The 27,134-nt window shown below is 50.0% G+C and overlaps 1 protein-coding gene and 1 long non-coding RNA gene across 8 annotated transcripts in view; one reads left to right on the top strand and one right to left on the bottom strand.

Moving 5' to 3' along the window:
• Positions 1-21,129, top strand: part of RNF212 (ring finger protein 212) — a 35,950-nt gene extending 14,821 nt beyond the window's left edge. For 4 of the 7 annotated variants that reach the window (XM_073237919.1, XM_073237918.1, XM_036991609.2 and 1 more), the window contains 4 exons: positions 1,315-1,378; positions 19,709-19,781; positions 20,628-20,780; positions 20,955-21,129. In XM_073237919.1, coding sequence (XP_073094020.1) covers positions 1,315-1,378; positions 19,709-19,781; positions 20,628-20,780; positions 20,955-21,018 — 354 coding nt within the window. In that variant the 3' untranslated portion in view covers positions 21,019-21,129. Of the gene's footprint in view, positions 1-1,314; positions 1,379-1,597; positions 3,658-17,754; positions 18,131-19,708; positions 19,782-20,627; positions 20,781-20,954 lie in introns of those variants that run through there. The other 3 variants (XM_073237916.1, XR_012131855.1, XM_073237920.1) reach the window with 3 other exon arrangements.
• LOC118967129 (uncharacterized) lies at positions 21,002-25,114 on the bottom strand. The gene is made up of 3 exons (XR_012131856.1): positions 24,077-25,114; positions 22,405-23,688; positions 21,002-21,121 (listed from the first exon to the last, which is right to left on the bottom strand). It is a non-coding gene; the product is annotated as an uncharacterized lncRNA (long non-coding RNA).
• Between the last annotated feature and the right edge of the window lie 2,020 nt (positions 25,115-27,134).

The raw sequence follows: 27,134 nt of genomic DNA, 5'->3' as shown, positions 1-27,134 counted from the left end.
GCCCGGCAAGGTGTTCACAGAGCTGTCACCCCATTCCCACAGGGCGCCTGTGCCTTTCCCCAGGCCTGGCCTCTGTGTGGCCACCACGCTGGCACTCTGGGTCTGTAAATTCTTTTTGCTTCACCTGCTGAATTTTCCCTGAATGGAGGACCCAGGAGGTGGCTCAACTGAAACAAATCCTTTCCTGCTGGAAGCCAGCGTGAGAAGAGCTGTGATTCTAAGCTGGCGAGCAGCTTCGCCCTCAGTGATGCAAGTGTTTCTGTTGAAGTTTCAAATACTGTGTCACTTGGTCAGAGTTGGCGTGAAGTGGACACACGTGGCAGTGATGGATAGAATGAGGCAGAGGCCAGGAAGGGACAACCCCTGTGGAAGGCCATGAGGAGGCGTGCCCGCTGTGGCTGTGGGCTTGCACGTGGCCTGGGCCCCCTGAGTGAGCGCCATCCAGTCACCTGAAGCCGAGGGCCGCCGGGAGGACCAGAGAGAGGAGCGGGCACCCTGAGCGGGTGGAGGCTGTGCTGAGAGACACTGGATTTCAGAAGTTTTTCTGGGACAAGAGCGAAGCATCAGTGGGGCCCGAGCTGTCTGTAGAAGGTGCCCTGTACAGACCCACCACTGGGCTGGTGGGGTGGCTTCTCCATGGTGGATGGAGCAAAGGCCCGTCAGAGTGGAGGGCACGGGAGCTGGAACACGGGTCACCACGATCCCAGCAGGCAGGGATGGTGGCCAAGTCCAGAGACAGACCAGAGGGGCTCCGGTATGAGGGGCCCCTGCAGCAAGGCCAGGAGGGCCGAGGAAATGAGCTAGGCAGCCTGAAGCAGCGCTGGGCCCGGCTCCTGCAAGTTTTGTGTCCACCCCGCCCGCCAGGCTCCACCCACAGTGCCAGGCGGGTTCTGGCGCAGGGCCTCTAACACACAGGCTGCTCCCTCTGACTCAGTGGGGGCACGACGGGATACGGCTCTGGGCAGGGCTGGTCACACCTGCTCCCTGCCAGCAGTGCACCGTGCCCCACTGTCTGTGTCTGCATCTCAGGGTGACAATTATTCACCCAAAATGGAGATTTACTCAGGGTTTTAGAGTTTCTAAGGTCAGCCAAGAACTTCGTTTACTCTGTCTTTCTTTGAGATTCTTAAAAGCACTTAGTGCTGCCCTTCATGCCCACGCTGCTGTGGCCCTGGTGGGACAGTGGGTGCCCTGTGCTCGCAGGGGGCAGACGGAAGCTGGCAGGTGGACAGAGACTGAGGAGCCGTGTTCTCAGCGGGAGGTGTTGCTCTCCTAATGGCAGCTTTGATCACTGTTTTCTTTTTATGTGCTTAGCCTGAGATCGCAGCTGGCCCGACGAGAATCTCCCTCATTAGTCCTCCTCAAGATGGGCGCATGGGTGAGTGAAGGCCCCTTGTTGAATACGTTCCCCTAGGGGGAAGTTTCATCGCCTCCATCGGAGCCCATCCAGGTGAGCAGTCCTTCCCAGCGCCCATCTGGGTGGCCTCACACCCCCAGGGCACAGCTCCTGGGCTCGTTCTGGGAGGCCTTTGTGAGCATCATGGACCAGTCAGGAGAAAAACACTCTCATAACTCCTTTTGGTTTGCTTCCTGGCAGTTGGAGTCACTGGCCGGTTTCTGGAGCCCGTGCCCCTCCACTGACACCCCACTGCCCCAGAGCACAAGGCCCCTGGCCCCCTCTGCCTGCATGTCCTGGTCGCCAGCCCCAGCCAGCCCTGGGGCCTGAGTCTGGGCCGCCTGGAAGGGCTCACACTGCAGTGCTTGCTCGCCCTTCGCCACTTACCTTCCTCCTCCGTCCTGCCTCATTGTTCTTACTGAAGCTGACATTCTAAGAATTGCCTCAGAGAAGGCCAGGGATGCCCGTTTTCTGAGTGGCGCTTGTCTAGAGCCTGCTGGCGCCTCTGTGCATCTGAGCAAGGGAGGTGCCCCCGCAGCCTTAGGAGATGTCGCTTCACCCACTTTGGGCTGTCTGCCCACTGGGAGATGCCTCAGTATGGGGTCTGCGTGCATCCTGCCCCCTCCTTGCCCTTTCCTCTGGGGACCCCTTCTCTCACACCATGGGCCTGCCTTCTTCACACTGGCAGTGTCCCTCACCGTCCTGTCTGAGCACACCTCCGGCCCAGGAGGCCCTTCCCACCTACTCTTGCCCAGCCTTACCAACCAGGGAACGTGGGTTTCGCTCCACGCCTTGTGCTCCTGCGCACGTCTCTGGAAGGTCCAGGGGCCTCCTGATGGTCTCCAAGTGTGTCGTGAGGCATGGGCACGTACAGAAGGGCTGCGGGGGTGTCCCGTACCTGCACGTCTGTCTGAGGCCCCCCCACCGACCCTCTGTGATGCTAGGCATGCTGACTGTCTTCATGGGGGTCGTCTCTTGGGTTTTCTGGTGAATTGTCTGTTTTTCCCTTTGTCCTGTGTATGTATGAAATCCTCAGTATGAAGGACGTTGACTTTACCCAATTGCTTTTTAATTTTGTATTTGAGTTTTTAAATTTTAGACGATTAACATTTTTATGTTCTCAAAGCTGTTGCTATGATCTTTTTTATATAGGTTTTTATACTTAGATGGATTTTTCTATACCCAGATCATTTTCTTCTAGATCTTAATGTTTACCTTTTTCTAAATTCTTCAGAGTACTTTGAGGTACACTGTAAGATGGCTGTACTGCTTGGTATCCTCATCATTTACTCTGAGACTATTTCAAACACAGAGAAATGGTAAGAACAGTGTAAAACTGCCATGCCCCCTCTCACGAGGCTCCTCAACAGCTGGCTTTTTTGTCAGGTTTGCACCCTCTCTGTATCATTGTCTTATCTCTGAGCTACTGAGAGCATGTTACACGGCACCCCACTCGCTGCAGGGTGCAAGGGTCCTCCTGTAGAAGCACCCACCGCCTGCAGCAGGTCAGCATCAGCAGCACCGGCATGCCGGCGGTCACAGCAGGGCCTCCGTCCCTCTCTGACCCACAGCCCCCTACATCTAGTTGTGCGCCCCTTCAGTCTCCTCCAGGCAGGAACTGCCCCTCATACTTGCCCTGCCTTTCCTGTCCTCAACAGTTCTAAGAAACACAGACCTTGAATTCTAAAATATAACCCACAACCTGGGTCATTTGGTGTCTCCTCATGAGGCCAGATCACTCTCCCCTGGCAGGAATGCCCCAGAAATGCTGCCACTCCTCTCAGCATGTCACGTCAGGGCACCCGGGGTCGGCCTGTATCACCCCAGCTGGGTCACCCGGTGTCTGTCCATCCCTCAGGCTCACACCATGACCCTGTTCCCCACCGGCCCCACCCAATGCACACAGCCCTGCTCTGGCGGCCACCACACGGCAACCTCACGTTCACACGCCCTTCTGCACAGAGCAGTTAGCATCCTGCTGTGAGAGAGAGCCCCTTTAACCCAGCTTATATCTTCATTTATAGCAGAATAGATCCATGGATTCCTGTTTCATTCAATGCTTTGTATTCTCTGCTCAGATCCTCCCAGTTACCATCATATGCAATGTCATAAAATGTCAACCAAGACTCAGTGAAATAAGCCAGGCAGAGAAAGACAAGTGCCAAATGATTTCCCTCATTTGTGGAGTATAACCATGAAACAAAACTGAAGGAACAAAACGGCAGCAGCCTCAGAGACTCCGAGAGTAAACTGCGGTTACCAAAGGGGAGGGGAGGGCGGGTGGGGAGGGAGGGAGAAGGGGACTGAGGGGTACTATGCTTAGTACACATGGTGTGGGGGACCACAGGGAGAACAGTGTAGCACAGAGAAGGCACATAGTGGGTCTCTTGCATCTTACCACACTGATGGACAGTGACTGCATTGGGGTGTGGGGGGGACTTGATAATATGGGTAAATGGAGTAACCACCTTGTTTTTTCATGTGAAACCTTCATAAGAGTGTATATCAATCATACCTGAATAAAAAATTAAAAATAAATAAGTAAATAAAATGTCAACCAAGAAATCCATATACAGTAGAATTCTCCTTTTAAAATGATGACAAAATAAACATACGTAGTAACACAACAATCGCTAATAGGCCAGCCCCCCAAGAAGTGCTGATGGAGGCATTCAGGCTGAGCGACACTGAAGTGTATACCTGCCACACCGAGGGGCAGGAAGAGCCTCAGAGGTGGTGAGCTTGCAGGAGAGTATAAACCACTGTATTCTTGTTTTCCATCCCTCTTACTTAAAGGAACATAAGACTGTTGAAGCAACTGTAACACTATTGTTGGGGATACAATATCAGTGGATGTAATGTGTATGACAATAGTCTCAGAGGAGGGGAGAAAGGAACTAGGTTGGGGCAGAGGTGCTACATTTCCCAAGTAATTAGACTTGTTCAGTTTAAAGTGACCACAACAGACATAGCTCCAAGAATAGTTTAAAAATGAATATTACATTACAAAACATTTGTTTAACACAAAAGGTAACAAAGGGAGAAAAAGAAAAAGACGAAATGTAGACAGAAAAATTACAAAATGGCAGGTGTAAATCGCATCATACCTGCATTAAACATGAGTGGACTAAACATGCCAGTCATAAGGCAGAGACTAGGTAGAGCAAAATACAACCACATACTGCCTACATGACACATGCTTTAAGTCCAACGTCACAAGTAAGTTCAGAGCAGCAGGCTGGAATGGTACCATGCAGACAGTGATAGACGAGAGCTAGAGTCATGATGTGAGCATCAGAGCAGACTTCAGGACAAGGGGTGTTTCTAGAGACGCGGAGGAGGAACATCTCACCATGATAAAGAGTCGCTACATCAGAAAGACAGTGTTTTACAATATACATACATGTAACATCAGCAGGTGCACAAAGGGAAAGCTGACTAAATGGGAAGAAGAAACAGACTTTATTTTTAGAGGTCTCAGTAGTCCTCTCTCAGAGCTTGACAGAACGAGACAAGGAGCGTGATTTGACGCTGCCTACAAGAGATGTGCTTCAGATTCAAAGATACAAAGAGGCTGAAAGAAAAACTATAAAAGGATAAACAGCCAGCATATAGCTGGAGTGGCTATTTTCTGATCAGACAAAATAGGCTTTAAGATAAATATTACTAGAGACAAAGATGGGCATTTCCTGATGATAAAAGTGTCAAATACTCCACTCTCAATAACTGATAGTAAAAGACAGGAGTCTTGAACACTATTAACCCGAATGACTCGCGACTATAAACCCACCCAACAACAGCAGAGAACACACGCTCTTCGAGCGCAAATGGAGCATTCACCAGAATAGACCATATGCCAGGATGTAAAGCAAGTCTCAGTACATTTCTAAAGGATTGTAATCATATATTATTATTTCTGTACCACAATGAAAATAAACTGGACATCTACAGAAGAAAAATCTGAGAATAAAACAAGTATTTGGAAATGAACACAATTGTAAGTAACGAATCAAAGAAAAAATCAACATCAGGAGATATTGTGAGCTGCATGAAAGAAAATACAACATCAAAATTTATAGGATATAGACAATGCAATGTTTAAAGGGAAATGTGTAGGTTTATTTTCCTTTTTTCTCTTTTTTTAAATTTTTGTATCATTAATATACAATTACATGAGCAACACTGTGGTTACTCGATTCCCCCGATTATCAAGTCCCCCCCACATACCCCATTACAGTCACTGTCCATCAGTGTAGTGAGATGCTATAGAATCACTACCTGTCTTCTCTGTGTGGTACAGCCCTCCCCGTGCCCCCCGCCCCACTACATTATGCCTGCTAATCATAATGCCCTTTTTCCCCTTATCCCTCCCTTCCCACCCCTCCTCCCCAGTCCCTTTCCCTTTGGTAACTGTTAGTCCATTCTTGGGTTCTGTGCTTCTGCTGCTATTTTGTTTCTTCAGTTTTTGCTTTGTTCTTATACTCCACCGATGAGTGAAATCATTTGATACTTGTCTTTCTCCACCTGGCTTATTTCACTGAGCATAATACCCTCTAGCTCCATCCATGTTGTTGCAAATGGTAGGATTTATTTTCTTATAGGTGAATAATATTCCATTGTGTATATGTACCATCTCTTCTTTATCCATTCATCTACTGATGGACACTTAGGTTGCTTCCATTTCTTGGCTATTGTAAATAGTGCTGCGATAAACATAGGGGTGCATGTCTTTTTCAATCTGAGAAGTTGTTTTCTTTGGGTAAATTCCTAGGAGTGGAATTCCTGGGTCAAATAGTATTTCTATTTTTAGTTATTTGAGGAACCTCCATATTGCTTTCCACAATGGTTGAACTAATTTACATTCCTACCAGCAGTGTGGTTGAACTACTTTACATTCCCACCAGCAGTGCAGGAGGGTTCCCCTTTCTCCACATCCTGGCCAACATTTGTTGTTGTTTGTCTTTTGGATGGTGGCCATTCTAACTGGTGTAAGGTGATATCTCATTGTGGTTTTAACTTGCATTTCTCTGATGATTAGCGATGTGGAGCATCTTTTCATGTGCATGTTGGCCATCTGAATTTCTTCTTTGGAGAAGTGTCTTTTCAGCTCCTCTGCTCACTTTGTAATTGGATAATTATTTGCTTTTTGTTTGTTGAGCTGTGTGAGTTCTTTATATATTTTGGTTGTTAACCCCTTGTCAGATATGCCATTTACAAATATATTCTCCCATACTGTAGGATGCCTTTTAGTTCTATTGATGGTGTCCTTTGCTGTACAGAAGCTTTTTTAGTTTGATATACTCCCACTTGTTCATTTTTGCTTTTGTTTCCCTTGCCTGGGGAGATATGTTCATGAAGAAGTTGTTCATATTTATACTCAAGAGAGTTTTGCCTATGTTTTCTTCTAAGAGTTTTATGGTTTCATGGCTTACATTCAGGACTTTGATCCATTTTGAGTTTACTATTGTGTATGGAGTTAGACAGTGATCCAGTTTCATTCTCTTACATGTAGCTGTCCAGTTTTGCCAACACCAGCTGTTGAAGAGGCTGTCATTTCCCCCAATGTATATCCACAGCTCCTTTATCATATATTAATTGACCATATATGCTTGGGCTAATATCTGGACTGTCTAGTCTGTTACATTGGTCTGTGAGTCTGTTCTTGTGCCAGTACCAAATTGTTTTGATTACCATGGCTTTGTAGTAGAGCTTGAAGTCAGAGAGCATAATCCCCCCAGCTTTATTCTTCCTTCTCAGGATTGATTTGGCTATTCGGGGTCTTTTGTCATTCCAAATGAATTTTAGAACTATTTGCTCTAGTTCATTGAACAATGCTGTAGGTATTTTGATAGGGATTGCAGTGAATCTGTAGATTGCTTTAGGCAGGATGGCCATTTTGACAATATTAATTCTTCCTACCCAAGAGCATGGGATGAATTTCCATTTGTTAGTGTCCTCTTTAATTTCTCTTAAGATTGTCTTGTAGTTTCCAGGGTATAGGTCTTTCACTTCCTTGGTTAGGTTTATTCCTAGGTATTTTATTTATTTTGATGCAATTGTGAATAGAATTGTCTTCCTAATTTCTCTTTCTGCTGGTTTATCATTAGTGTATAGGAATGCCACAGATTTCTGTGTATTAATTTTCTATCCTGCAACTTTGCTGAATCAAGTTATTTGTTCTAGTAGCTTTGGAGTGGAGTCTTTAGGGTTTTTTATGTACAATATCATGTCACCTGCGAATAGTGACAGTTTGACTTCTTCTTTACCAATCTGGATGCCTTTTATTTCTTTGTGTTGTCTGATTGCCATGGCTAGGACCTCCAGAACTATGTTGAATAAAAGCAGGGAGAGTGGGCATCCTTGTCTTCTTCTCCATCTTAGAGGAAAAGCTTTCAGCTTCTCACTGTTAAGTATAATGTTGGCTGTGGGTTTATCATATATGGCCTTTATTATGTTGAGGTACTTGTCCTCTATACCCATTTTGTTGAAAGTTGTTATCATGAATGGATGTTGAATTTTGTCAAATGCTTTTTCTGCATCTATGGAGATGATCATGTGGTTTTTGTCCTCTTTGTTGATGTGGTGGATGATGTTTATGGATTTTTTAATGTTGTACCATCCTTGCATCCCTGGGATGAATCCCACTTGGTCATGGTGTATGATCCTCTTGATGTATTTTTTAATTTAGTTCGCTTATATTTTGTTGAGTATTTTTACATCTATGTTCATCACGGATATTGGTCTATCATTTTCTTTTTTTGTGTTATCTTTTCCTGGTTTTGGTATTAGGGTTATGCTGGCTTCATAGAATGAGTTTGGAAGTATTCCCTCCTATTTTTTGGAAAACTTTAAGGAGAATGGATATTATGACTTCTCTAAATGTCTGATAAAATTCAGCAGTGAATCCGTCTGGCCCAGGAGTTTTATTCCTGGGTAGTGTTTTGATTTCCAGTTCAATTTCATTGCTGGTAATTGGTCTGTTTAAATTTTCTGTTCTTCCTTGGTCAGTCTTGGAAGGTTGTATTTTTCTGGGAAGTTGTCCATTTCTTCTAGGTTTTCCAGCTTGTTAGCATATGGATTCTCATAGTATTCTCTAGTAATTCTTTGTATTTCAGTGGGGTCCATTGTAATTTTTCCTTTCTCGTTTCTGATTCTGTTTATGTGTGTAGATTCTCTTTTCCTCTAATAAGTCTGGCTAGGCATTTATCTGTTTCATTTATTTTCTCAAAGAACCAGCTCTTGGTTTCATTAATTTTTTCTATTGTTTTATTCTTCTCAATTTTATTTATTTATTCTCTGATCTTTATTACGTCCCTCCTTCTGCTGACTTTGGGCCTCATGTCTTCTTTTCCCAGTTTCAATAATTGAGAATTCAGAGTGTTCATTTGGGATTGTTCATCCTTCTTTAAATATGCCTGGATTCTGTATACTTTTCTCTTAGAACTGCCTTCGCTGGGTCCCACAGAAGTTGGGGCTTTGTGCTGTTGTATTCATTTGTCTCCATATACTGCTCAATCTCTGTTTTAATTTGGTCATTGATCCATTGATTATTTAGGAGCATCTTGTTAAGCCTCCATGTGTTTGTGAGCCTTTTTGTTTTCTCTGTAAAATTTATTTCTAGTTTTCTACCTTTGTGTTTCTGAGAAGTTGGTTGGTAGAATTTCAGTCTTTTTTAATTTACTGAGGCTCTTTTTGTGGCCTCGTATGTGTTCTATTCTGGAAAATGTTTCATGTGCACTTGAGAAGAATGTGTATATCCTGCTGCTTTTGGGTGTAGAGTTCTGTAGATGTCTGTTAGGCCCATCTGTTCTAGTGTGTTGTTCAGTGCCTCTGTGTCCTTACTTATTTTCTGTATGGTTGATCTGTCCTTTCAAGTGAGTGGTGCGCTGAAGTTTCCTAAAATGAATGCATTGCATTATATTTCCCCCTTTAATTCTGTTAGTATTTGTTTCACATATGTAGGTGCTCCTGTGTTGGGTGCATAGATATTTATAATGGTTATATCCTCTTGTTGGACTGACCCCTTTATCATTATGTAATGTCCTTCTTTGTTTCTTGTTACTTTCTTTGTTTTGAAGTCTATTTTGTCTGATACAAGTACTGCAACACCTGCTTTTTTCTCCCTATTGTTTGCATGAAATATCTTTTTCCATCCCTTCATTTTTAGTCTGTGTATGTCTTCAGGTTTGAGGTGAGTCTCTTGTAAGCAGCATATAGATGGGTCTTGCTTTTTTATCCATTCTACTACTATCTGTCTTTTGATTTATGTATTCAGTCCATTTACATTTAGGATGATTATTAATAGATATGTACTTATTGCCATTGCAGGTTTGGATTCGTGGTGACCAAAGGTTCAAGGGTAGCTTCTTTACTATCTAACCATCTAACTTTAACTCACTTACTATGCTATTATAAACTCAGTCTGATGACTCTTTATTTCTCTGCCTTCTTTTTCTTCCTCCTCCACTCTTTATATGTTAGGCATTTTATTCTGTACTCTTTTGTGTTTTCCTTGACTGATTTTGTGGATAGCTGATTTTATTTATATTTAGTTAGTAGTAGGTTGGTCTACTTTCTTTGCTGTGGTTTTATTTTCTCTGGTGACATCTATGTAGCCTTAGGAGCACTTCCATCTAGAGCAGTCCCTTTGAAATACACTGTAGAGATGGTTTATGGGCAATAAATTCCCTCAACTTTTGGCTTAACTGGGAATTGTTTAATCCCTCCTTCAAATTTAAATGATAATCCTGCTGGATACAGTATTCTTGGTTCAAGGCCCTTCTGTTTCATTGCATTGAATATATCATGCCACTCCGTTATGGCCTGTAAGCTTTCTGCTGAGAAATCTGATGATAGCCTGATGGTTTTCCTTTGTAGGTGATCTTTTTTCTCTCTCTGGCTGCTTTTAATACTCTGTCTCTGTCTTTGATCTTTGCCATCTGAATTATTATATGTCTTGGTTGTCCTCCTTGGGTCCCTTGTGTTGGGAGATCTGTAGACTTCATGGTCTGAGAGACTTATTCCCTTCCCCAGATTGGGGAAATTTTCAGCAATTTTTATTTCTTCAAAGACACTTTCTATCCCTTTTTCTTTCTCTTCTTCTTCTGGTACCCCTATAATGCGAATATTGTTCCATTTGGATTGGTCACAGTTCTCTTAATATCCTTTCATTCCTAGAGATCCTTTTATCTCTCTCTGCCTCAGCTTCTCTGCATTCCTGTTCTCTGATTTCTATTCCATTAACTCTCTCTTCCACCTCATCCAGTCTGCTCTTAAATCCTTCCATTGTTTCATTTGTGTTATCTTCCTTCTGAATTCATCCCTTAGCTCTTGCTTATTTCCCTGTAGCTCCATCAGCATGCTTATTACTTTTATTTTGAGTTCTTTTTCAGGAAGATGGGTGATTTCAGTCTCACCAGGCCCTCTCTCTGGTGTTTGAGAGATTTCAGACTGAACAAGGTTCTGCCTTTTCATGGCGATGGGAGTGGTCGCCGGCAAGTGGTGCTTATGTCAGCGGGGAGAGAAAAGTCCTTTGCTGCTTCCTGGTTGCCTTGCCCGTCTCTGCTGCCTGTGCAGGTCAGCCGCACACAGAGAGCAGCCTCTGGGTTAATGCCCTGAGTTGCCGTGGGTAGGGCGACCTAGGGCACTGGCTGGGGTCGCAGGCCAGTGGCGCGTGTCCCACTATGAGAACAGAGCCCCTTCATGCTTCCCATATCCACTGTCTACACCAGTCCACTCCACGCAGGGAGCAGCCACTGGGTTAATCCCCTGGTCTGCCATTGGCGGGGCGGCCCTCGGGATGGCCTAAGGCACACTGGCGGAGGTCGCAGGTGAGCGGCCCATGGTCTGCCTTGAGAACAAAGCCCCTTTGTGCCTCCCGGACTATGCGCCGGTCTCCACTGTCTGTGCTGGTCAACCACGCACAGTCAAGCAGCCTCTGGGTCTGGGCCGGTTAGCCATGTGCAGGGAGAAGCCTCTGTGCTATGCTGTGTGATTGCTGTAGTCAGGGCTGTTCCCCAGCTGGTCCACAGCAATGGTGGGTCAGCCAGTTTGCTTGCAGTGCTGGTGGCGGGGAAGGAACGACAGGCTGCTTATCACCGTGAGGGGCTTCAGAGCTGCTTTTAAAGCACCTGCTTTTCTTTTGTCCCAGGGCAGCAGGCTGTGGGAACCTGTTTGCAGTCTCAATCTTGGGCCTTGCTTTTTCCACTCCTCCAATACCCAGTGCACCAGACAATGTGTGTCTGTGATTCCAGGGAAGACCACCAGGGCTGGTTATTTAGCAGTCCTGTGCTTCCACTCCCTCCCCACTCTGATTTCCTTGCTCCCGCTGGTGAGCTGGGGTGGGGGTGTGCTCAGGTCCTGCCTGGGTACTTCTTTGTATCCTACCCTTTTCCATGAGATGTTGAGCTCTCACAGATGTAGCCTGGCTCATGTACTGTATCTTCCAGTCACTCTTTTAGGAATAGTTGTTCACTATATTTTCAAAATACATGTTTTTGGGAGGAGATTTCCATCACCCTACTCACTCTGCCATTTTGAGAATCCTCAACAGGGTGGTTTGGAAATCTTTAGCTTTAGATGCTTATGTTAGGAAAGACTAAAATCTGTTAAGTTTCCATCTTAAGTGACAAAATAATAGAAATCTGTGAAATAGAGAAAGTCAATGGAATCTGAAGTTTGCCCTTCGAAAAGATTACCAAGATTAATAAACTTTTACCTAGACAGACCAACAAAGAGAACATAAATTACCAATATCACCAGGAAAAAGACTAGGATGCCCACTATCACCATTATTATTTAACATAGTACAGGAAGTCCTAGCCACAGTAATACGACAAGAAAAAGAAAAGGCACCCATATTGGTAAGGAAGAAGTAAAATTGTCACTAGTTGCAGATGGCATGACACTATATATAGAAAATTCTAAAGATGCCACCAAAAAACTATCAGAACCAATAAATTAATTCAGTAAAGTTGCAGGATACAAAATTAATACACAGAAATCTATTGTACTTCTGTACATTAATAATGAGATAGCAAAGAGAAATTAGGAAAATCCCATTTACAATTGCTTCCAAAAAGTAAAGTTCCTAAGACTAGGTTTGAACACAGAGATGTGAAAGACCTGTACTCTGAATATAAAACACCGATGAAAGAAATTAAAGATGATACAAAAAAAACGGGAAGATATACTCCGCTCATGAATTGGAAGGATTAATACTGTTTAAAATGTCCATACTGCCCAAAGTAATCTACAGATTCAGTGCAATCCCAATCAAAATACCAATGGCATTTTTCACAGAACTCAAATGAATAATCCTAAAATTTATATGGAGCCACAAAAGACCCCGAATGGCCAAAGCAATCCTGATAAGGAAGAATAAAGCTGGGGGGATTATGCTCCCTTGACTTGAAGCTCTACCACAAAGCCACAACAATCAAAACAGGATGGTACTGGCACAATAACAGGCCCATAGACCAGTGGAACAGAATAAAGGGTCAGGTAGAAACCTTTGGTCAATTAACATATGACAAGGCAAGAATATACGATGGAGAAAAGACAGTCTCTTCAAAAATGGTGTCAGGAAAACTGAGCAGGAACATGCGAAAAATGAAACTGGCCCAGTCTCACCCCACATGCAAGAACAGACTCGGGGTGGATTAAAGTCCCAAATACGAAATAGGAAACCATAGAACTCCTAGAAGAGAATATAGGCAGTAAAGTTGGACATCAGCATTACCAATATTTTTCTGGTTACATCTGCCCGGGCAAGGGAAACAAAAATAAAAACAAGTGGGACTACATCAAACTAAAAAGCTTTTGTACAGCAAAAGGCACCATCAAGAAAAAAAAAAAGCAGCCTACTGGATGGGAGATGTTTGCAAGTAATGCATCTGATAAGGGGTTAATATTCAAAATACATAAAGAATTCACAAAACTTAACACCAAAATAAAAATCCTATAAAGAAATAGGCAAACCATTGTAGAAAGCAATATGGAGTTTCCTCAAAAAACTAAAAATAGAAATACCGTTTGCCCCAGGAATTCCACTCCTATGAATTTACCCTAAGAAAACAACTTCTCAGATTCAAAAAGACATGCACACCTATGTTTATCACAGCATTATCTATAATAGCCAAGATATGGAGGCAACCTAAGTGTCCGTCTGTAGATGAATGGATAAAGAAGATGTACATATACACAATGGAATACTATTCAGCCATAAGAAAGAAACAAATCCTACCATTTGCAACAACATGGATGGAGCTGGAGGGTATTATGCTCAGTGAAATAAGCCAGGCAGAGAAAGACAAGCACCAAATGATTTCACTCATCTGTGGAGCATAAGAACAAAGGAAAACTGAAGGAACAAAACAGCAGCGGAATCACAGAACCCAAGAATGGACTGACAGTTACCAAAGGGAAAGGGACTGGGGAGGACGGGTGGGAAGGGAGGGAGAAGGTGAAAAAGGGGCATTAGGATTAGCACACATAATGTAGCGGGGGGGGGACATGGGGAAGGTAGTATAACAGAGAAGACAAGTAATGACTCTAGCATCTTACTACGCTGATGGACAGTGACTATAATGGGGTATGGGGGGGGACTTGATAATATGGGGAGTCTAGTAACCATAATGTTCAAGTAATTGTACATTAACGATACCAAAATTAAAAATTAAAAAAAGCACAAAGAAAGGGAGAACCCTACTGCTCTACTGGTGGGATGTAAATTGGTGCAGCCACTATGGAAAACAGTCTGGGGTTTCCTCAAAACAGTAAAAGTAAAAATACCATGTAATCCAGTAATTCCACTTATGGAATTCTGAAGAAAATGAAAATAAATGCAAAAACAGATGTGCACCACTGTGATTACTGCCTTATTATTTACAATAGCCAAGATAGGAAAGTAACTTAAGTGTCTATCAACAGATGAAGAGGTAATGCATACACACAACAAATTACTACTTATCCATAAAAAAGAATGGAATTTTGCCATTTGTGACAATGTGGATCAACCTAGAGGGTATCACTTTAACATAAATAAGACAGAAAAAGACAAATATATCATTTTACTTAAATGTAGAATCTAAAAGAAAAAGAAACAGACTCATAAACCAGGTAACAGACTGCTCGTTGCCAGAGGAGCGAGACGGGTGCGTGGGAGAAGCCGGCAAGGGGGTCGAAGGTGCGCAGACTTCTGATCATGAAGTAAGTCATAGGATGAGAAGTGCAGCCTGGGAATCTGATCAGTATCCTAACAACTTTGTATGGTAACAGATGCTAACTAGACCTACCATGGTGAGCATTTTATATCATAAAAATATCAAATCACTGTCTTATACACCTGAAGCTAATGAAATATTGTATGTGAACTATACTTGTTAAAAAATTTTTAAAGCAAATCACCTGTTTCAGGAATGAAAGAGGCGACATCACTACACACCCCACAGATGTTAAAGGGACTAAAAGTGAATATTATACACAATTCTATGCCAACAAAATAGATGACTTAATGTGAAATGGTCAAATTCCTAGAAAGACAGAAATTATCAAAAAGAAATGGCAGATATGGAGAGACTGCTATCAAGATGTTGAATTGGTAGTTTTTAAATCTTTCACACACACACACACACACAGCCTCATGGGTGAATGTATGGGACGTTTAAGGAAGCACTAATGCCAGTTGTACGTGGGCTCTTTCAGAAAACAGGAGAGGGTCAGGCACTTGGCAGTTCATTGATGATAAAGCCAAAGACAGGGCAGAAAACAGCAAGATTCTTCGTGAATATGAGTGCAGAATTCTTCTAGAATATGTGAGTCTATAACATCTAGCAACACAAAAAGGATTATATGCCATCACCAAACGGGGTTTATCCCAGGAATTCAAAATTATTTTGACATCTGAAGATCCATAAACTATTGGCAGAATTAAGGATGTAAAAAGTTCTACAATCACTCCTGATAAAAAAAATTCTCAGGAAATGTGTCATAGAAGGGAACTCAACCAGAAAGAGGGCATCTACAGAAAACCCCCGCCAACATCGCAGTGCTGAAAGACTGTTTCCCTTGTGGGGAGGGAGATGAGGTGCCCACAAGCACCACCGCCATCTGATGCTGTCAGGTCAGTGAGAACAAGGAGCCGGAGGCACGTACATGGAAGGAAGACGTGTAACTGTCTGTCTTTGTAGACAGCGTGCTCTTGTATGTAGAAACTTTAAGAATCACACTAGAACTGTAAACAAGCTTGGTAAGGTTACAGGTTGCCAGACCCATGTGCACACAGCAGTTGTCATTCTGCAGACAGCAGACAGCCCAGAATCAAAGTTGCCCGTCAGCTGTATAGTCAGGCTTTCCTCTGGCCTGTCCATCATGCCCACTGGTGAGCATGCTGTCCTTCCACAGACACCACACTGGCTTGACTACTGTCACTTTGCAGTTAGACTTTGAAAGCAGTGTAAGCCCTGTAACTTTGTTCTTAATTTACCAAAATAATTTTGGATATTCCAGGTCCTTTGGACTGTAAGATCTGTTTGTCAGGTTCTATCAGAAAAGGCTGCTAGAATTTTGGTAGGTGTTTTATTGACTCTCTGAGTGAGTTTGGGGTAGACTGCTATGTGAGTGTTAAGTCTTCCAACCCATGGACCTTCCCCTCTCTCCATCTGTCGGGTCTTTAATTTGTCTAAGGAAGCTTTTGTAGTTCTTAGGGTGCAGGTCTTATTCATTATTGATAAACTTATACCCAAATATTTAATTATTTTTTATACAGAATTTCCTTCATTTAATTTTCAGGCTGATTATAATTTACTTGATGTATCTTTTCCCAGCTTCTATGTTCAACCTCTTTGTGTCCTTAAGTCTAAAGCGTGCCCTCTGTGCACAGTGTAAGGTGATCATGTCTTTCTTCTTGCTTGGCCCACTCTTACACTCTCTGCCAGTTGATTGGAGTGTTCATCTGTTGATAGTTAATATAGTTCTTAACACGTCTGGGTTCATGTCTGCCATGTTACTATTTGTTTTATATGTGACTTGGGGTCTTTTGTTTATCTGTATCTCCTTAAATGCCTTCTTTTGTATTAAAATTTTTAGTGTGTCAGTTTGCTATGGACTGAATTGTGTCCCCTCAGAATTTCTATATTGAAGTCCTGACCCCCAGTGTGACTGTATTTGGAGACAGGACCTCTGGTGGGTCACAGAGGTGGGGCCCTAACCTGATAGGATCAGTGCCCTTGTAGGAAGAGACGCACCACATCGCCTGCTCAGAGGCTGTTGGAGGACACGGCTGGAAGACAGCCTTCTGCAACCCAGAAAGGGGGAAGTCAGCCTGACCTCGGACCCCCAGCCTCTGGCCTGTAAGAAATAAACTGCTGCTGCTGAAGCCACCCTGTCTGTGGTACTTTGCTGTGGCCACCAAGCCGATGAGGACACATTCGATCCCTCTGTTGGTGTTTCAGCAGCGAGCTTTCTCTTTCCTTAGTGTCTGCCCTGGGGCCTCCAGCATGCATCTTGAGGTGAATATTGGCTTATTCTGATGAAACAGCAGCACCACATCCCTGCACATGGTATGCGCCGTTTATATATAACTGTACGTGTCACGTGTGGTGTGTATGACATCCATAGGTGCTAAAAACCCAGGATTACATACTGTTATTTCTGTCAAGCAAACTCTTATTTCTTGAAGATCATATGAGGAACCAGTCCCTGCACACGTGCGCACACACACACACACACACACACACACACGGCACGCTTGTCCTTCCATTCACGTTGGCACCATCCCTGAACTGCTTGTCCCTTCCCAGGGCCTGGCCACCGTCAGCTGCTGCTTCCTTTCAGCCCCAAGTACCTTTCGTTGTAGGGAGGTCAGTGGTCAGTGAATTCTCTGGGCCGTGACGCCTTTGTCTTCCTGTTGGAGGAGGAGCTCTTGCTGACCGTGGCCCCACACGGCCCCCTCCCCTGCCCTCCGGCTCCCTGTGTTCTGGCAAGTCGGCCTGAGTCCCACTGCGTCTCTGTGTGGTGAGCTGCTTTTCCCTCATTGCCCCGAAGGCTCTGTGGCGTGTGCTCAGGGGCTTTGGAGTGACTTGGAGTGGCAACGTGCGGGTCCTCTGTCCTCCTTGAAGGGCCCAGACTCCACCTCTGATAACCTGGGCTGGCACCACCCAGCCTCCAGCCAGCTCCCAAGCTGCTGCCCTCTCCCCCCAGGCTCTCGGGGTCCCCCTGCATACGCACGCATGCTTTCTGCAGCCTGGCTGGCGCTGCACAGCCTCTCAGGCACTCTGGCCCCGAGTCTCCCAGCCTCTCCTGGCTTCTGCTCGGTGCAGCTGGGCTGCGGGTGATATGGGCACCTGTCCCTCCCACAGAATCCGTCCCCTGCAAGCATGGCCACCCCACCTGGCACAGCACCTGCCCAGCCCCACACAGGCCATGCGGTGGCCGGGTGACATGCGCCGTCTGCCCTGCTGACTCCCCAGCATCATCGTCTGCACAGTCCGTCCAGCCTCACACAGGGTCCTGGGTCTCGATGCCGTGGTAGCCAGAAGCCCCTGCTCTGCAAACGCTCACCAGATGCGTCAGTCCACCGGAGCAGCAGCCTGGGACGCGGGCCTCGCGCCTGGCCGCTCAGCATTTCTGGCCTCTTTCCCCTCAGAGGCCACACAGAGCACATTGCCCCACCCAGAAAACATCCTTGTTTACCTGGCACCACAGAAGATTCGTTTTTTCATGTTTACCAAGAGGGTAAAGAAACTTATCACCTTTAAATGTCAAAGTGTTTTAAATTTGAATTTTTCTAATGGAAACCTTTCTGAAGTGCCCTGGATAACATGGTTCTCCTGGACAGAAGTCACTGCCTTGACTTGCAGGGGCCCTGTTGGCAGCACAGCACCCTCCTGGCACCTGTGGGGCCTCCCTCCGGCAGCACTGTGCACCTCTTTCATGAGAGCAGACCCGCAGTGCCATGCGGTCCTTAGGAATGGACATCTGCGGGTACGCAGGCCACCCGTGTTCTCAGGGTCAGAGGGCCACAGCGCCCCCCGGGCCCCAGCGCTGCCCACATGACCCCCTGAGGCGTTGGCCTCCTGGGGCCTCACTCTCCTAATCTCTGTTGGTTACAGCTGTCTCCACAAATTGAGGAGCAAATAAGCAAGTATTTCAGGGGACTGCTGTGGTGCCAAGCACATAACTGCTGAGCAGAAGGTCTCTGCCATTACAGTTGTGTTTGAAACATACCCGGGATTTGGTTAATCAGAACAGGGAGGCCACAAAGGAGACTGGCTCAGTCCGGAGACAGAGGGAGCAGGGGTTGGGGGACCCTCACAGAGAGGAGTGAGGAGGCAGTGGGAAGAGCCCACCCACTGGTTCTGGGGTTGGCCGCTCTGAGTCAGCCCAGTCCCTGGTGCCTGGTCTCAGGTAGGCAGGGCGATGTAAGGCCGGGGGGTGTCCAGAGCGTAGGCCCTGGGTGCGTTGGTTTTTATACCCAACCCGCTCACCCGCAAACCACGTACTGGCTCCGGGAGCTGGCCAGCCCCAGGGAGAGCTCTGCCTCCCGGGTCAGCAAGACCCCAGATGTCCAAACATTGAAGGCACAATAACCAGCCTGCTGGCACCATTTGCCTCCCTGTTCTTAGCTGCTGCACAGGGCCTCCTGGTGCTGCTGTAGACTCAGGAGTGCTCTGGTGCCCACGCAGCCCAGGGTAGAGAGATGAGACCCCCTCGGCCACCTGGCGCTGTGCTGCCTTGGGAAAGGCCCCTATCCTCTCTGATCCAGGTTCTTAGCAGTGAAAGGAACACAGGGAGCCTAACCTGAAGTCTGTCTCCCTTCTTTCCCTGCCTTTCTTCTGTTAAAATTCTCCAAAACTCAGATGCAAAGGAATTCAGGCATCAACCATAGCAGTCTTGCCACATCTGCCCTCGGGTGACTAGAACATACCGGGGCCCATTTACATCTTCACGAGAAGTCTCTCACCAACCCGGAAGATCTCAACAGACAAACCAGGCAGTGGCGGGCACTGATGCCCCTGTGTCACCCACCGCTCCTGCCCCTGGCCCCAGCAGAGAGCCTCTTGGGGTCCTCTTCTCTTCCAGGCGCCCCGATGGGCGAGAGCCAAGGCTGGGGGGCAGGGAGTGCCTTGCGCACACAGGGCCAGTTGGGATGCTCTGCGTGTCGTCCCAGCTGCAAGGTGCTTGCGGCTGAGAAGATCGAGTGGATGGCCCCCTGCCTGCCAGGAGAGCAGGGGGTGCGGGCGCCCCCCACAGGTGGGGTGCGGAGCCCGGGTTGGCCCCCCTCCCTGGCTCATGCTCACCTGTCCCCTGCAGGCGGCATCTCCCACCATGGCCCTCAGCGCCCCAGTCTGACGCCTCGTCTCGCCAGCGTGCCGCCAGCACCCAGGTAGTGCCCCACGCAGCCGCCTAACCACTGGGAGGCGGGGGAGGCGGGTTCCCGTGACCTGACTCACTAGTAGCAATGCTCTTCACATTCTGCTGTCTTGCTGTTTAAACCCATTTTTATGTGTTGAGTGAGATTATACAGTAGATGCTCTGCATTTTGCTTTTTGAAGCTAAAACATAATTACACAGTTGTCCTATTACAAAAAATGCACAAGAGCCCCTAAGCATTCGCATGGTATATAGTCACAGACACAGCCCAGGAGAGCTGGTGCTTCTGTGAAGGGCAGGCACCAAATGTCCTCAGATCTGCACCCATCACGCAGAGAAGTCCTAGAGTGCGTGAGTGGGCATGCTGCATCCCACCAAAATTCATCCCAGAAGCAGGCAGGGCTGGGTCAGCTCTGGGCTGCTGCTTGCCAGGCCCCCTCCCTGCCTCCTCCACAGGGCCCTGTCTGCAGCTCTAAGTCAGCTGGGCTCCCTGAAAAGGGACCCTCCCCACCACCCAGTGAAAGCTCCTTCCTGGCTTCCCGCACCAATGCCTTCCCCACTGACCCAGGGCCTCCTCTGTGTGCCACCATGTGCCCCTCCGTTCACTCCATCCTCGTGCCTCTGAGGGTAACCCCTGACTTTGTTTGGCATCAGTGCAGAGGAGAGCCTGGTGGGAGGGGCTCACCCATGTCAACATAGCCCAGAGAAGCCTCCCGAGGGGGCGCTGAGTGGGCGACTTTGCTCCTCCTGAGCACTTGAATGTGGTTTTTTTGTCCACACATGGCCTTTAAAACTAAAAAACAGCTGAAGTTTGAGTGTTTACGTTGCGAAGACATTGACAGTGTGTCTGTTGATTCAACAGAGTCCCACCGCTGCAGATCCCGGGCAAGGGGCTGTCCCCAGCGCCAGCCCCCCTGGTCCCCGGCGGCGGGGGGAGAGGGGGCACGCCCAGCCTCGGAGGCGCCCAGGCCGCTGGCCAGCATCTTCCGGCTGCTGCAGAAGCAGCACTTAGGCAAGTACAGGCGGTGCAGAGCAGAGCTGGTCGAGGAGGAGCCATCGGAGGTTCCAAACCCATGACACCAAGCCTCGCTCTTGCCGTTGTGGCCCTGAGCCTTCGGCCAGTGGTTCAGCACAGGGGCGGGAAGCTGAGCTGCGTCCTCAGCCTGGCTCTCCTGGCTTCCCGCAGGGTCCGCCGGCCTTGGGAGTCACACACGCCAGGCGAACGTGGTCCTGCCCCTCGACTCTGTTGACACCTGGGTCCAAGGCCAGCCCGTGAGCAGACATTAGCAGGCAGTGTGTCCTCTTCTTTCTTGATGGAATAATTAAGTAATGCAATTGAATAAAGCTTTCTGCCTGGGGAACATATGTGTGCAGTTGAAATCTCTGCCCCTAATACCTTAGACTGCCCTTAAAATGCTGCTGCGAGCAACAGGACACCCTCCTGCTGGCTCTGGCGAGATGAGTAGGTGGCAGATTGGGGCCCACACGGCTGCCCAGCCCAGCCCTGCTGCCTCCACCGCAGCCGTCCTGCCGCGGGACGCACACTCACACACATGCTGCGTGCTCAGGGATGCTCTGTGCCCAGACACGAACACTGTGCCGGCTGCTCCTGGCCGGCAGGGCTGAGGCTGGGGCTCCCTCCGGACCCCAGCAGTGGGGACCACCAGGGCTTGAAAGGAGGCCTACGGGGTCCACCGTGATCCTCGCGTTGTTGTCGCCTGACACTCAGAGAGCCCTGGGTCTGGCCACCTTACGGGTCGGGCTCCCCCAAGGGTGGGTGCCAGCAGGGGAGACCCACCCTCCTCCTGGAAAGCCTGCGGCTGCGGGTTGCACTTTACTCAAGGTGACATGGCCAGGAGCCATCGTGCACAGCACCAGGGGCTGCACAGGGGGAGACACAGAGTCCTGAGGGAAGGACGCACAGCCACCCAACAGCCAGGTGCAGCCCAGAGGCTGACGGTCCAGACCTCGCAGCACGTGTGTCTGCTCCAGGCTGGCTCACTCCTGAAAATCTCAGGCGTCATAGAGTCCCTGACGGTGGCCTGTGCCCCATGCGCAGTGTCTCACGCACCTTGTCGCCTCCCTTCAAGGGAGGGCTACTGGTGGGACACAGGATGAGCGTCCCCATGGCCCTCCCCCAGTGCCCACTCCGGCCTGGGCTGTGCACCTCACTGATGTATTTAGATACACTCTGGCAAGTATGTGGACAGGTGTGTGAGGAAACCACATGTGTTACCACGTGTCTCCAGGTATAGGAGGGCATGCTGCGCAGGTGAACACTCGTGTCTCATTTTCCTGGGATGTAACTGAGATCTGGTAACTCTCTGTGTGTCCTGATGCTGCCAGTGTGGACGCCCACTTGCTTTAGGAAAGGGAGTCAGCACCTTGTGGCCCTGCTGAAGTCCTGGCCGGGAGGGCAGGCGGCCACCCAGCTGAGGCACCTATCCTGTTGGCTGGCTGGCTCCGAAGGTGCTGGGCCTCCCTGAGCCTGGCCGGGGCACCCCAGCTCCCCGGGGAAAGGGCTGTTGCTGGAACCCCAGCCTGCCACAGAGCCAGACTTTGTAAACAGCACAAAAAGGCATTCCTTGAAAATTAGGTTTTAGGTAAGCACAGCACACAGCCCATGTCTTTCTTACCAGGTCCGCAGGGGTGCAGTTACCCGCTGGATGGTCAGAGAGTTCCTTCCGACCTCGGGCTGCAGCTTGTGGAAGCCAGAGGGCGGCGAGGAGGCTCCGTCCCCCAGCTGATGGTAGGAAGTGGGACGTCTGAGCGCTCCAGGACTGGGTGCGCTGGCAGCCCGTGGTGCTGGTGGTGGAGTCCGGGAACTCAGGCAGTTCTGGGGCTTCAGGAAGGCAGCCCAGCAGGGCCTGTAGCCAGCAGCTGGGACGTTGCTGCAGGAAACACCTACAGGAACCGTGAAGCTGGCAAAACCCTTGAATTAGGTCCAAATGTATGCACAGGACCAAATTCTGAAGCAAGGCTGATAGCAGGTGAATCTCCGTGCGTGAGCGGGTGGGTTGGGGCGGGTTACGTCTCCAGGAGCAAAACACAAGCCCAGACTGTCGGCCGGCTGATCCCACACAGGAGACACAGGAGGCGCAGGCACTGGTGTTTCACAGTAAAATCAAAGGACGCTAAGTGAAGTGTTTAGCACCCGTTTGCATCTGTGGAGACCTTGGCATCGTGCCCAGCTCTGTCCACTGTGCTGTGAGGACGCTCCAAGAAAGAGTTCAGGCAGCTAAGCCAGGGGACCCTGCTGACTGGGTGGTGTGTCTGGGGGCGTCCCAGAACTAGCAGGTGGCTGTGCCGCTCAACAGTGAACGGACCTCATGCCACAGACCTTACGCTCAAAAAGGGTTTAAATGGCCCATGTGGCAATATGTATGTTTTACCACAATAAAAAACTTGCGAGGCACTCTGGAATCCAGCCTGAGGAAGCACGCCTGCAGAAATGCCGCTCTCTCCTTTTAAAACGCTCCAGTCACCCTACAGTGGACGCTGGCTCCGGGCGGCGTGCGAGCATCACCTGGGGAGAGGCTGTATGGGAGCAAGCGAGGTGTGGCCCCAATCCCCAGAGCAGCCTCACTCGCTGGCTGCCCACCGCCGGCTTCATCCAGGAGGCAGGCCCATGTTGGGGTCAAGGGCCAGCTGCTGTGGGTTGGGGCCACGCACACCCACCCTCGGGCTTCCACAGGCAGACGACCACGCTGGTGGCCTCACTGAGAAACAAAGGTGGTGGCTGGATGTGTGCGCACAGCACACTTGCCCTTGAACCTTCTTTACTTGTCAGAAGTTTCTTTAAAAAACCCAGGGTTTCTGTCGTCTGTCTCTCTTGTAGCAGCGATGAGCAGCTGAGCACAGCGCCCACAGGACTGTTGTCACGTCTAACACCCTCTCTGCTCCTGCCCTACTGTGTGGGGCTGTGAATATGACAAGAATTAAGTTTCACAGGCGGGATGCCCTGCCTCAGTGAGACATGTTCCCGATCCCAGCAGCTTCGTCCCGTCCCTGCCTAGGTCACTGGGCCCCGCTCTGTGGCGTCCCCCTGCACACCAGCCTTCTGCCCCAGTTAGCCCACATGTGGCTGGGGGATGTTTTCCCACAGCACCAGGGACCCCCAGGAGCTGCCCAGTGAGTGTGAGCAATCAGAAATTGGGGGGACACTAACTGCCCCCTGCAGAAATACCAAGGGTGGGGCCTTGTGGTTGGTGGGCCTCAGGTCCCATGAGTCCCGATGGCATAGGCCAGGAGACAGGCACTGGGAAGCTCAGGACGGCCGAACAGCCAGCCCGTGGCCGGCGGGTTTACCTGCCCTTGTGCTCTCAGTGGGCTCCGGGCAGGTGGAAGCTGTTGGACGGGCCGGCAGGTCCCAGAGACAGAGGCAGTGCCCTGGAGCTGCAGTGGAGGGCACAGGCTCACCCAGAACGGTGTGTTTCAACCACTGCTACTTGGAAAGTTGCCTCCAGAAAGTGTATCTCACCTTAGGAACACAGAACACGCCTGGTGCCGTGCATTTGCTTAGCGGGGCCCGTGGCGCAGGTCCGGAGCTGTTAGAAGGCATGGGGCCGGTGGCTGACCTCAGCTCTGTGGAGGGCCAGCAGGCTGCTGACAGAGCCCATTCAGCCAGGCACAGAACGGGACCCCGTTACCTGTGCCACCTGCCCTGGTGGGGTAAAAGCCAAAGAGAATGACCCCATGGTGCCAGGAGAGGCCCAAGCTCCCCAGCCAGAGTCTCTCCCTAAAGATCTGCAGACGGCACCATGCCCCCAGGAGCTCCAGGCACAGGCCTGTGGGAATGGGCACCACTGGCCCCAGCCCCACCTCCAGGGCCGTCTGGGCTGCACCCACTGCTCACACACCGAGGTGGGGAGGCCTCTGCACCCAGCCTCAGGTCCCATCCCTGTCACCCCAGCTGCAGGGCCCGGCTGTGTCCTCAAAGGACAGCCAGGAAGGTGGGAGTGGGCACGCAGATCCCTGGGGCCTTTGGAGGAGGGCTTCCCTGAGGACAGGACGCAGTGCTGCAGATGCCGTCGGAAGGTGCTCTGTCCCATGGTCAGAGACCCTCAGCACCCCAACAAATCCATTTTAGGAAACGTTTCTCTCCCATCAGAGAAACACCGCAACACGGCCCTTGCTCCACAGAGCCCAGGGCCGCCTGTGGTTCAGCCTGGGCACGCTGGGGCCACATGATGGGGCACAGAGCACAGGGTAGGGGGGCCAGGCTTGGTCCAACATGGCCTCAAACCAGGCAGAGGACAAGGAGATGCCACGGAGCCGACCAGGTCCAGGCAGAAGCTGACCCCAGCCTCCACCCCACCTCCCACCCCTGCTGTGCCCCCCTGCCTGGGCGGACAGCCGGGTTGGGACGGGGTGCACGTGACTCAGCGTGTTGCCCAACCCGGGGTTACCTCACTGGGTGACTCGAGCCCCACAGAGAGCTGGGGCTGACTCAGTCGGGTGAGGGCGACCTGAGTCATCAGTAGCGCCAGCGCCCTTGAAGGGGCCCCTCCACGGGCCGGGGGTGCTGGAGAGGCCGGGAACAGGATGCCCAGGGAGTTGTGTGGCTGCAGACCCGGGAAACTGCGGCTCCAAGCCGTGCAAGCCCCGCCCAGCCCTGCTGAGCAAGTGAGGGCAGAGCCCCTCCCAGAAGCTCCCGCTGCCCTCTGTCCAGGCCCTTGCTGTGGGACAGGACCCCCTTCTAGCCCCTCAGGACCCTTTCAGGCCAACCGTCCCTGACTCCACAAGGCGGCGTGAACCCCGAGAGTGGGGCAGCGCCAGGCCTGCATGGACGGAGGGGCGGATGCACCGAGGCATGCACATGTGTGAGCACATGTCTCTACATGTGAGTGTGTGGGGAGGGAGGGACGGAGAGAAACCTCTGCGGGGCCCTCGGGGGCTGTGTGCACTCGGCACTAGCCAGGACCTGGAGCTGTGGTGTTCCTTGGCATCTGCCTATTTCGGGCCCTGGCAAGTGGGTCTGACCCAGGGTCTCAGGCCTGGTGGGCGCAGACCCTCCCACATCCAGAAACCTGCCGGGGACGCTGGCCTTGCTTGTCTCCTGGGCAGGTGGCCGGCTGCCCAGCCAGTAAGGAGCTGTCGTGCCTTCTGCCCACTGCCTCCTCACCTCATTCCAGCGTCCCCACTCCTGGCTTCTGCGTTTTTACATCTTTGGCAGAAAAACAATTTGCCTCGTACTTTTCTGCGCCGAGACCTTGGGCAGATCATTCAGGAGTGTGGCTGGCACATCAGCCCCTGTGCTGAGGTTTGTTTTCTTTGCAATGGAGCCTGAACTGGTGTCAGGGAGAGGCGTCGCCATGCGTGTGTGGGTGCTCGCTGGGTGTAAACCGAGTGCAGGCCATTCTCCCCCTTGTGAGGAAGCACAGAAATGGTTTCCTGGCGCTCAACATCCTGGGCTGGGGTCACCGTGAGGTCCCACGGTGGTCCCCCACCCTCTGGGCAGAGCTGGGGTTACTGAGACTTCCAGAACCCTCTGCAGGATTACCCCCAGGCTGGGCCCACCTCAGCGGGGACGCTCTACAGAACAAGGTCATAAGGAACTTCAGCTCCCGAACTGGCTGCAGGCAGGCTGGACGGCATTGCAAAGCCCCAGGGTCTGGGCCTCTGGGACCACCCGAGCTCCTGCCTGGGGGGACTGAGGTCTTCTGCCCAAGCCTCTGGCTCCCTGTCTGCCCGCAGCCAAGCTGAGGGGCACTGTCTTGATGCCGTTCAGCCCCCATCCTATGTGGGGCGGGCCGACTTCCAAGTGCAGCTCCAATCCTTGGAAGCATTTCCAGACATCTTGACACCAGAGCCTTCAGTGAAGCTGGGAATGTGGCGGGCAGGGGTCCTGGCTTACCCAGAGGGTGCTTGTCATCCGGTGTGTCAGTCACACCATACAAGTAGCATTTGCTGCCTTCCAAAGAAAACAGGCCAGCTCAGGGAAGACCCTGCACCCACGGGTGGTGGGCTTCTGCCCCTGCCCCTCCCACCGCAGAGCCACCAGGCCCCCGCAAGGCCCACCTGCTGTTGGCAGCAGGCAGAGGGAGACCTGGTCCTCCTGCTGTGGGAGGGGTGCTGGGGGCCAAGCCAGAGTGTGGAGGAGGCAGGGGACGTGCTCAGACCCACACTGTGTGTGCTCACATGTGCACATAGTCTCACGTGAGCACAGACACTCGTGTGCTTGGGTACACACGCACACTCAGTGCACACACCCTGCCCTCGCCCCACAACTGCATGTGGTGACCCCCTGGCAAAACCGCAGAGCAGCTCTGCCACCCGCTACCCTGAAGCCCAGGTCTGCACCGGGGCCCCTCCTGCTGCCGGGGCCTCATCCGAGCACGTGGGACCCGCAGCAGCGCCCAGGACA

The sequence above is a fragment of the Manis javanica genome, chromosome 5 (genome assembly GCF_040802235.1).
Source record: "Manis javanica isolate MJ-LG chromosome 5, MJ_LKY, whole genome shotgun sequence".
NCBI classification, from domain to species: Eukaryota; Metazoa; Chordata; class Mammalia; order Pholidota; family Manidae; genus Manis; species Manis javanica.
The sequence above is the reverse complement of the archived record's forward strand: the minus strand, read 5'-3'. Positions and strand labels throughout refer to the sequence as shown.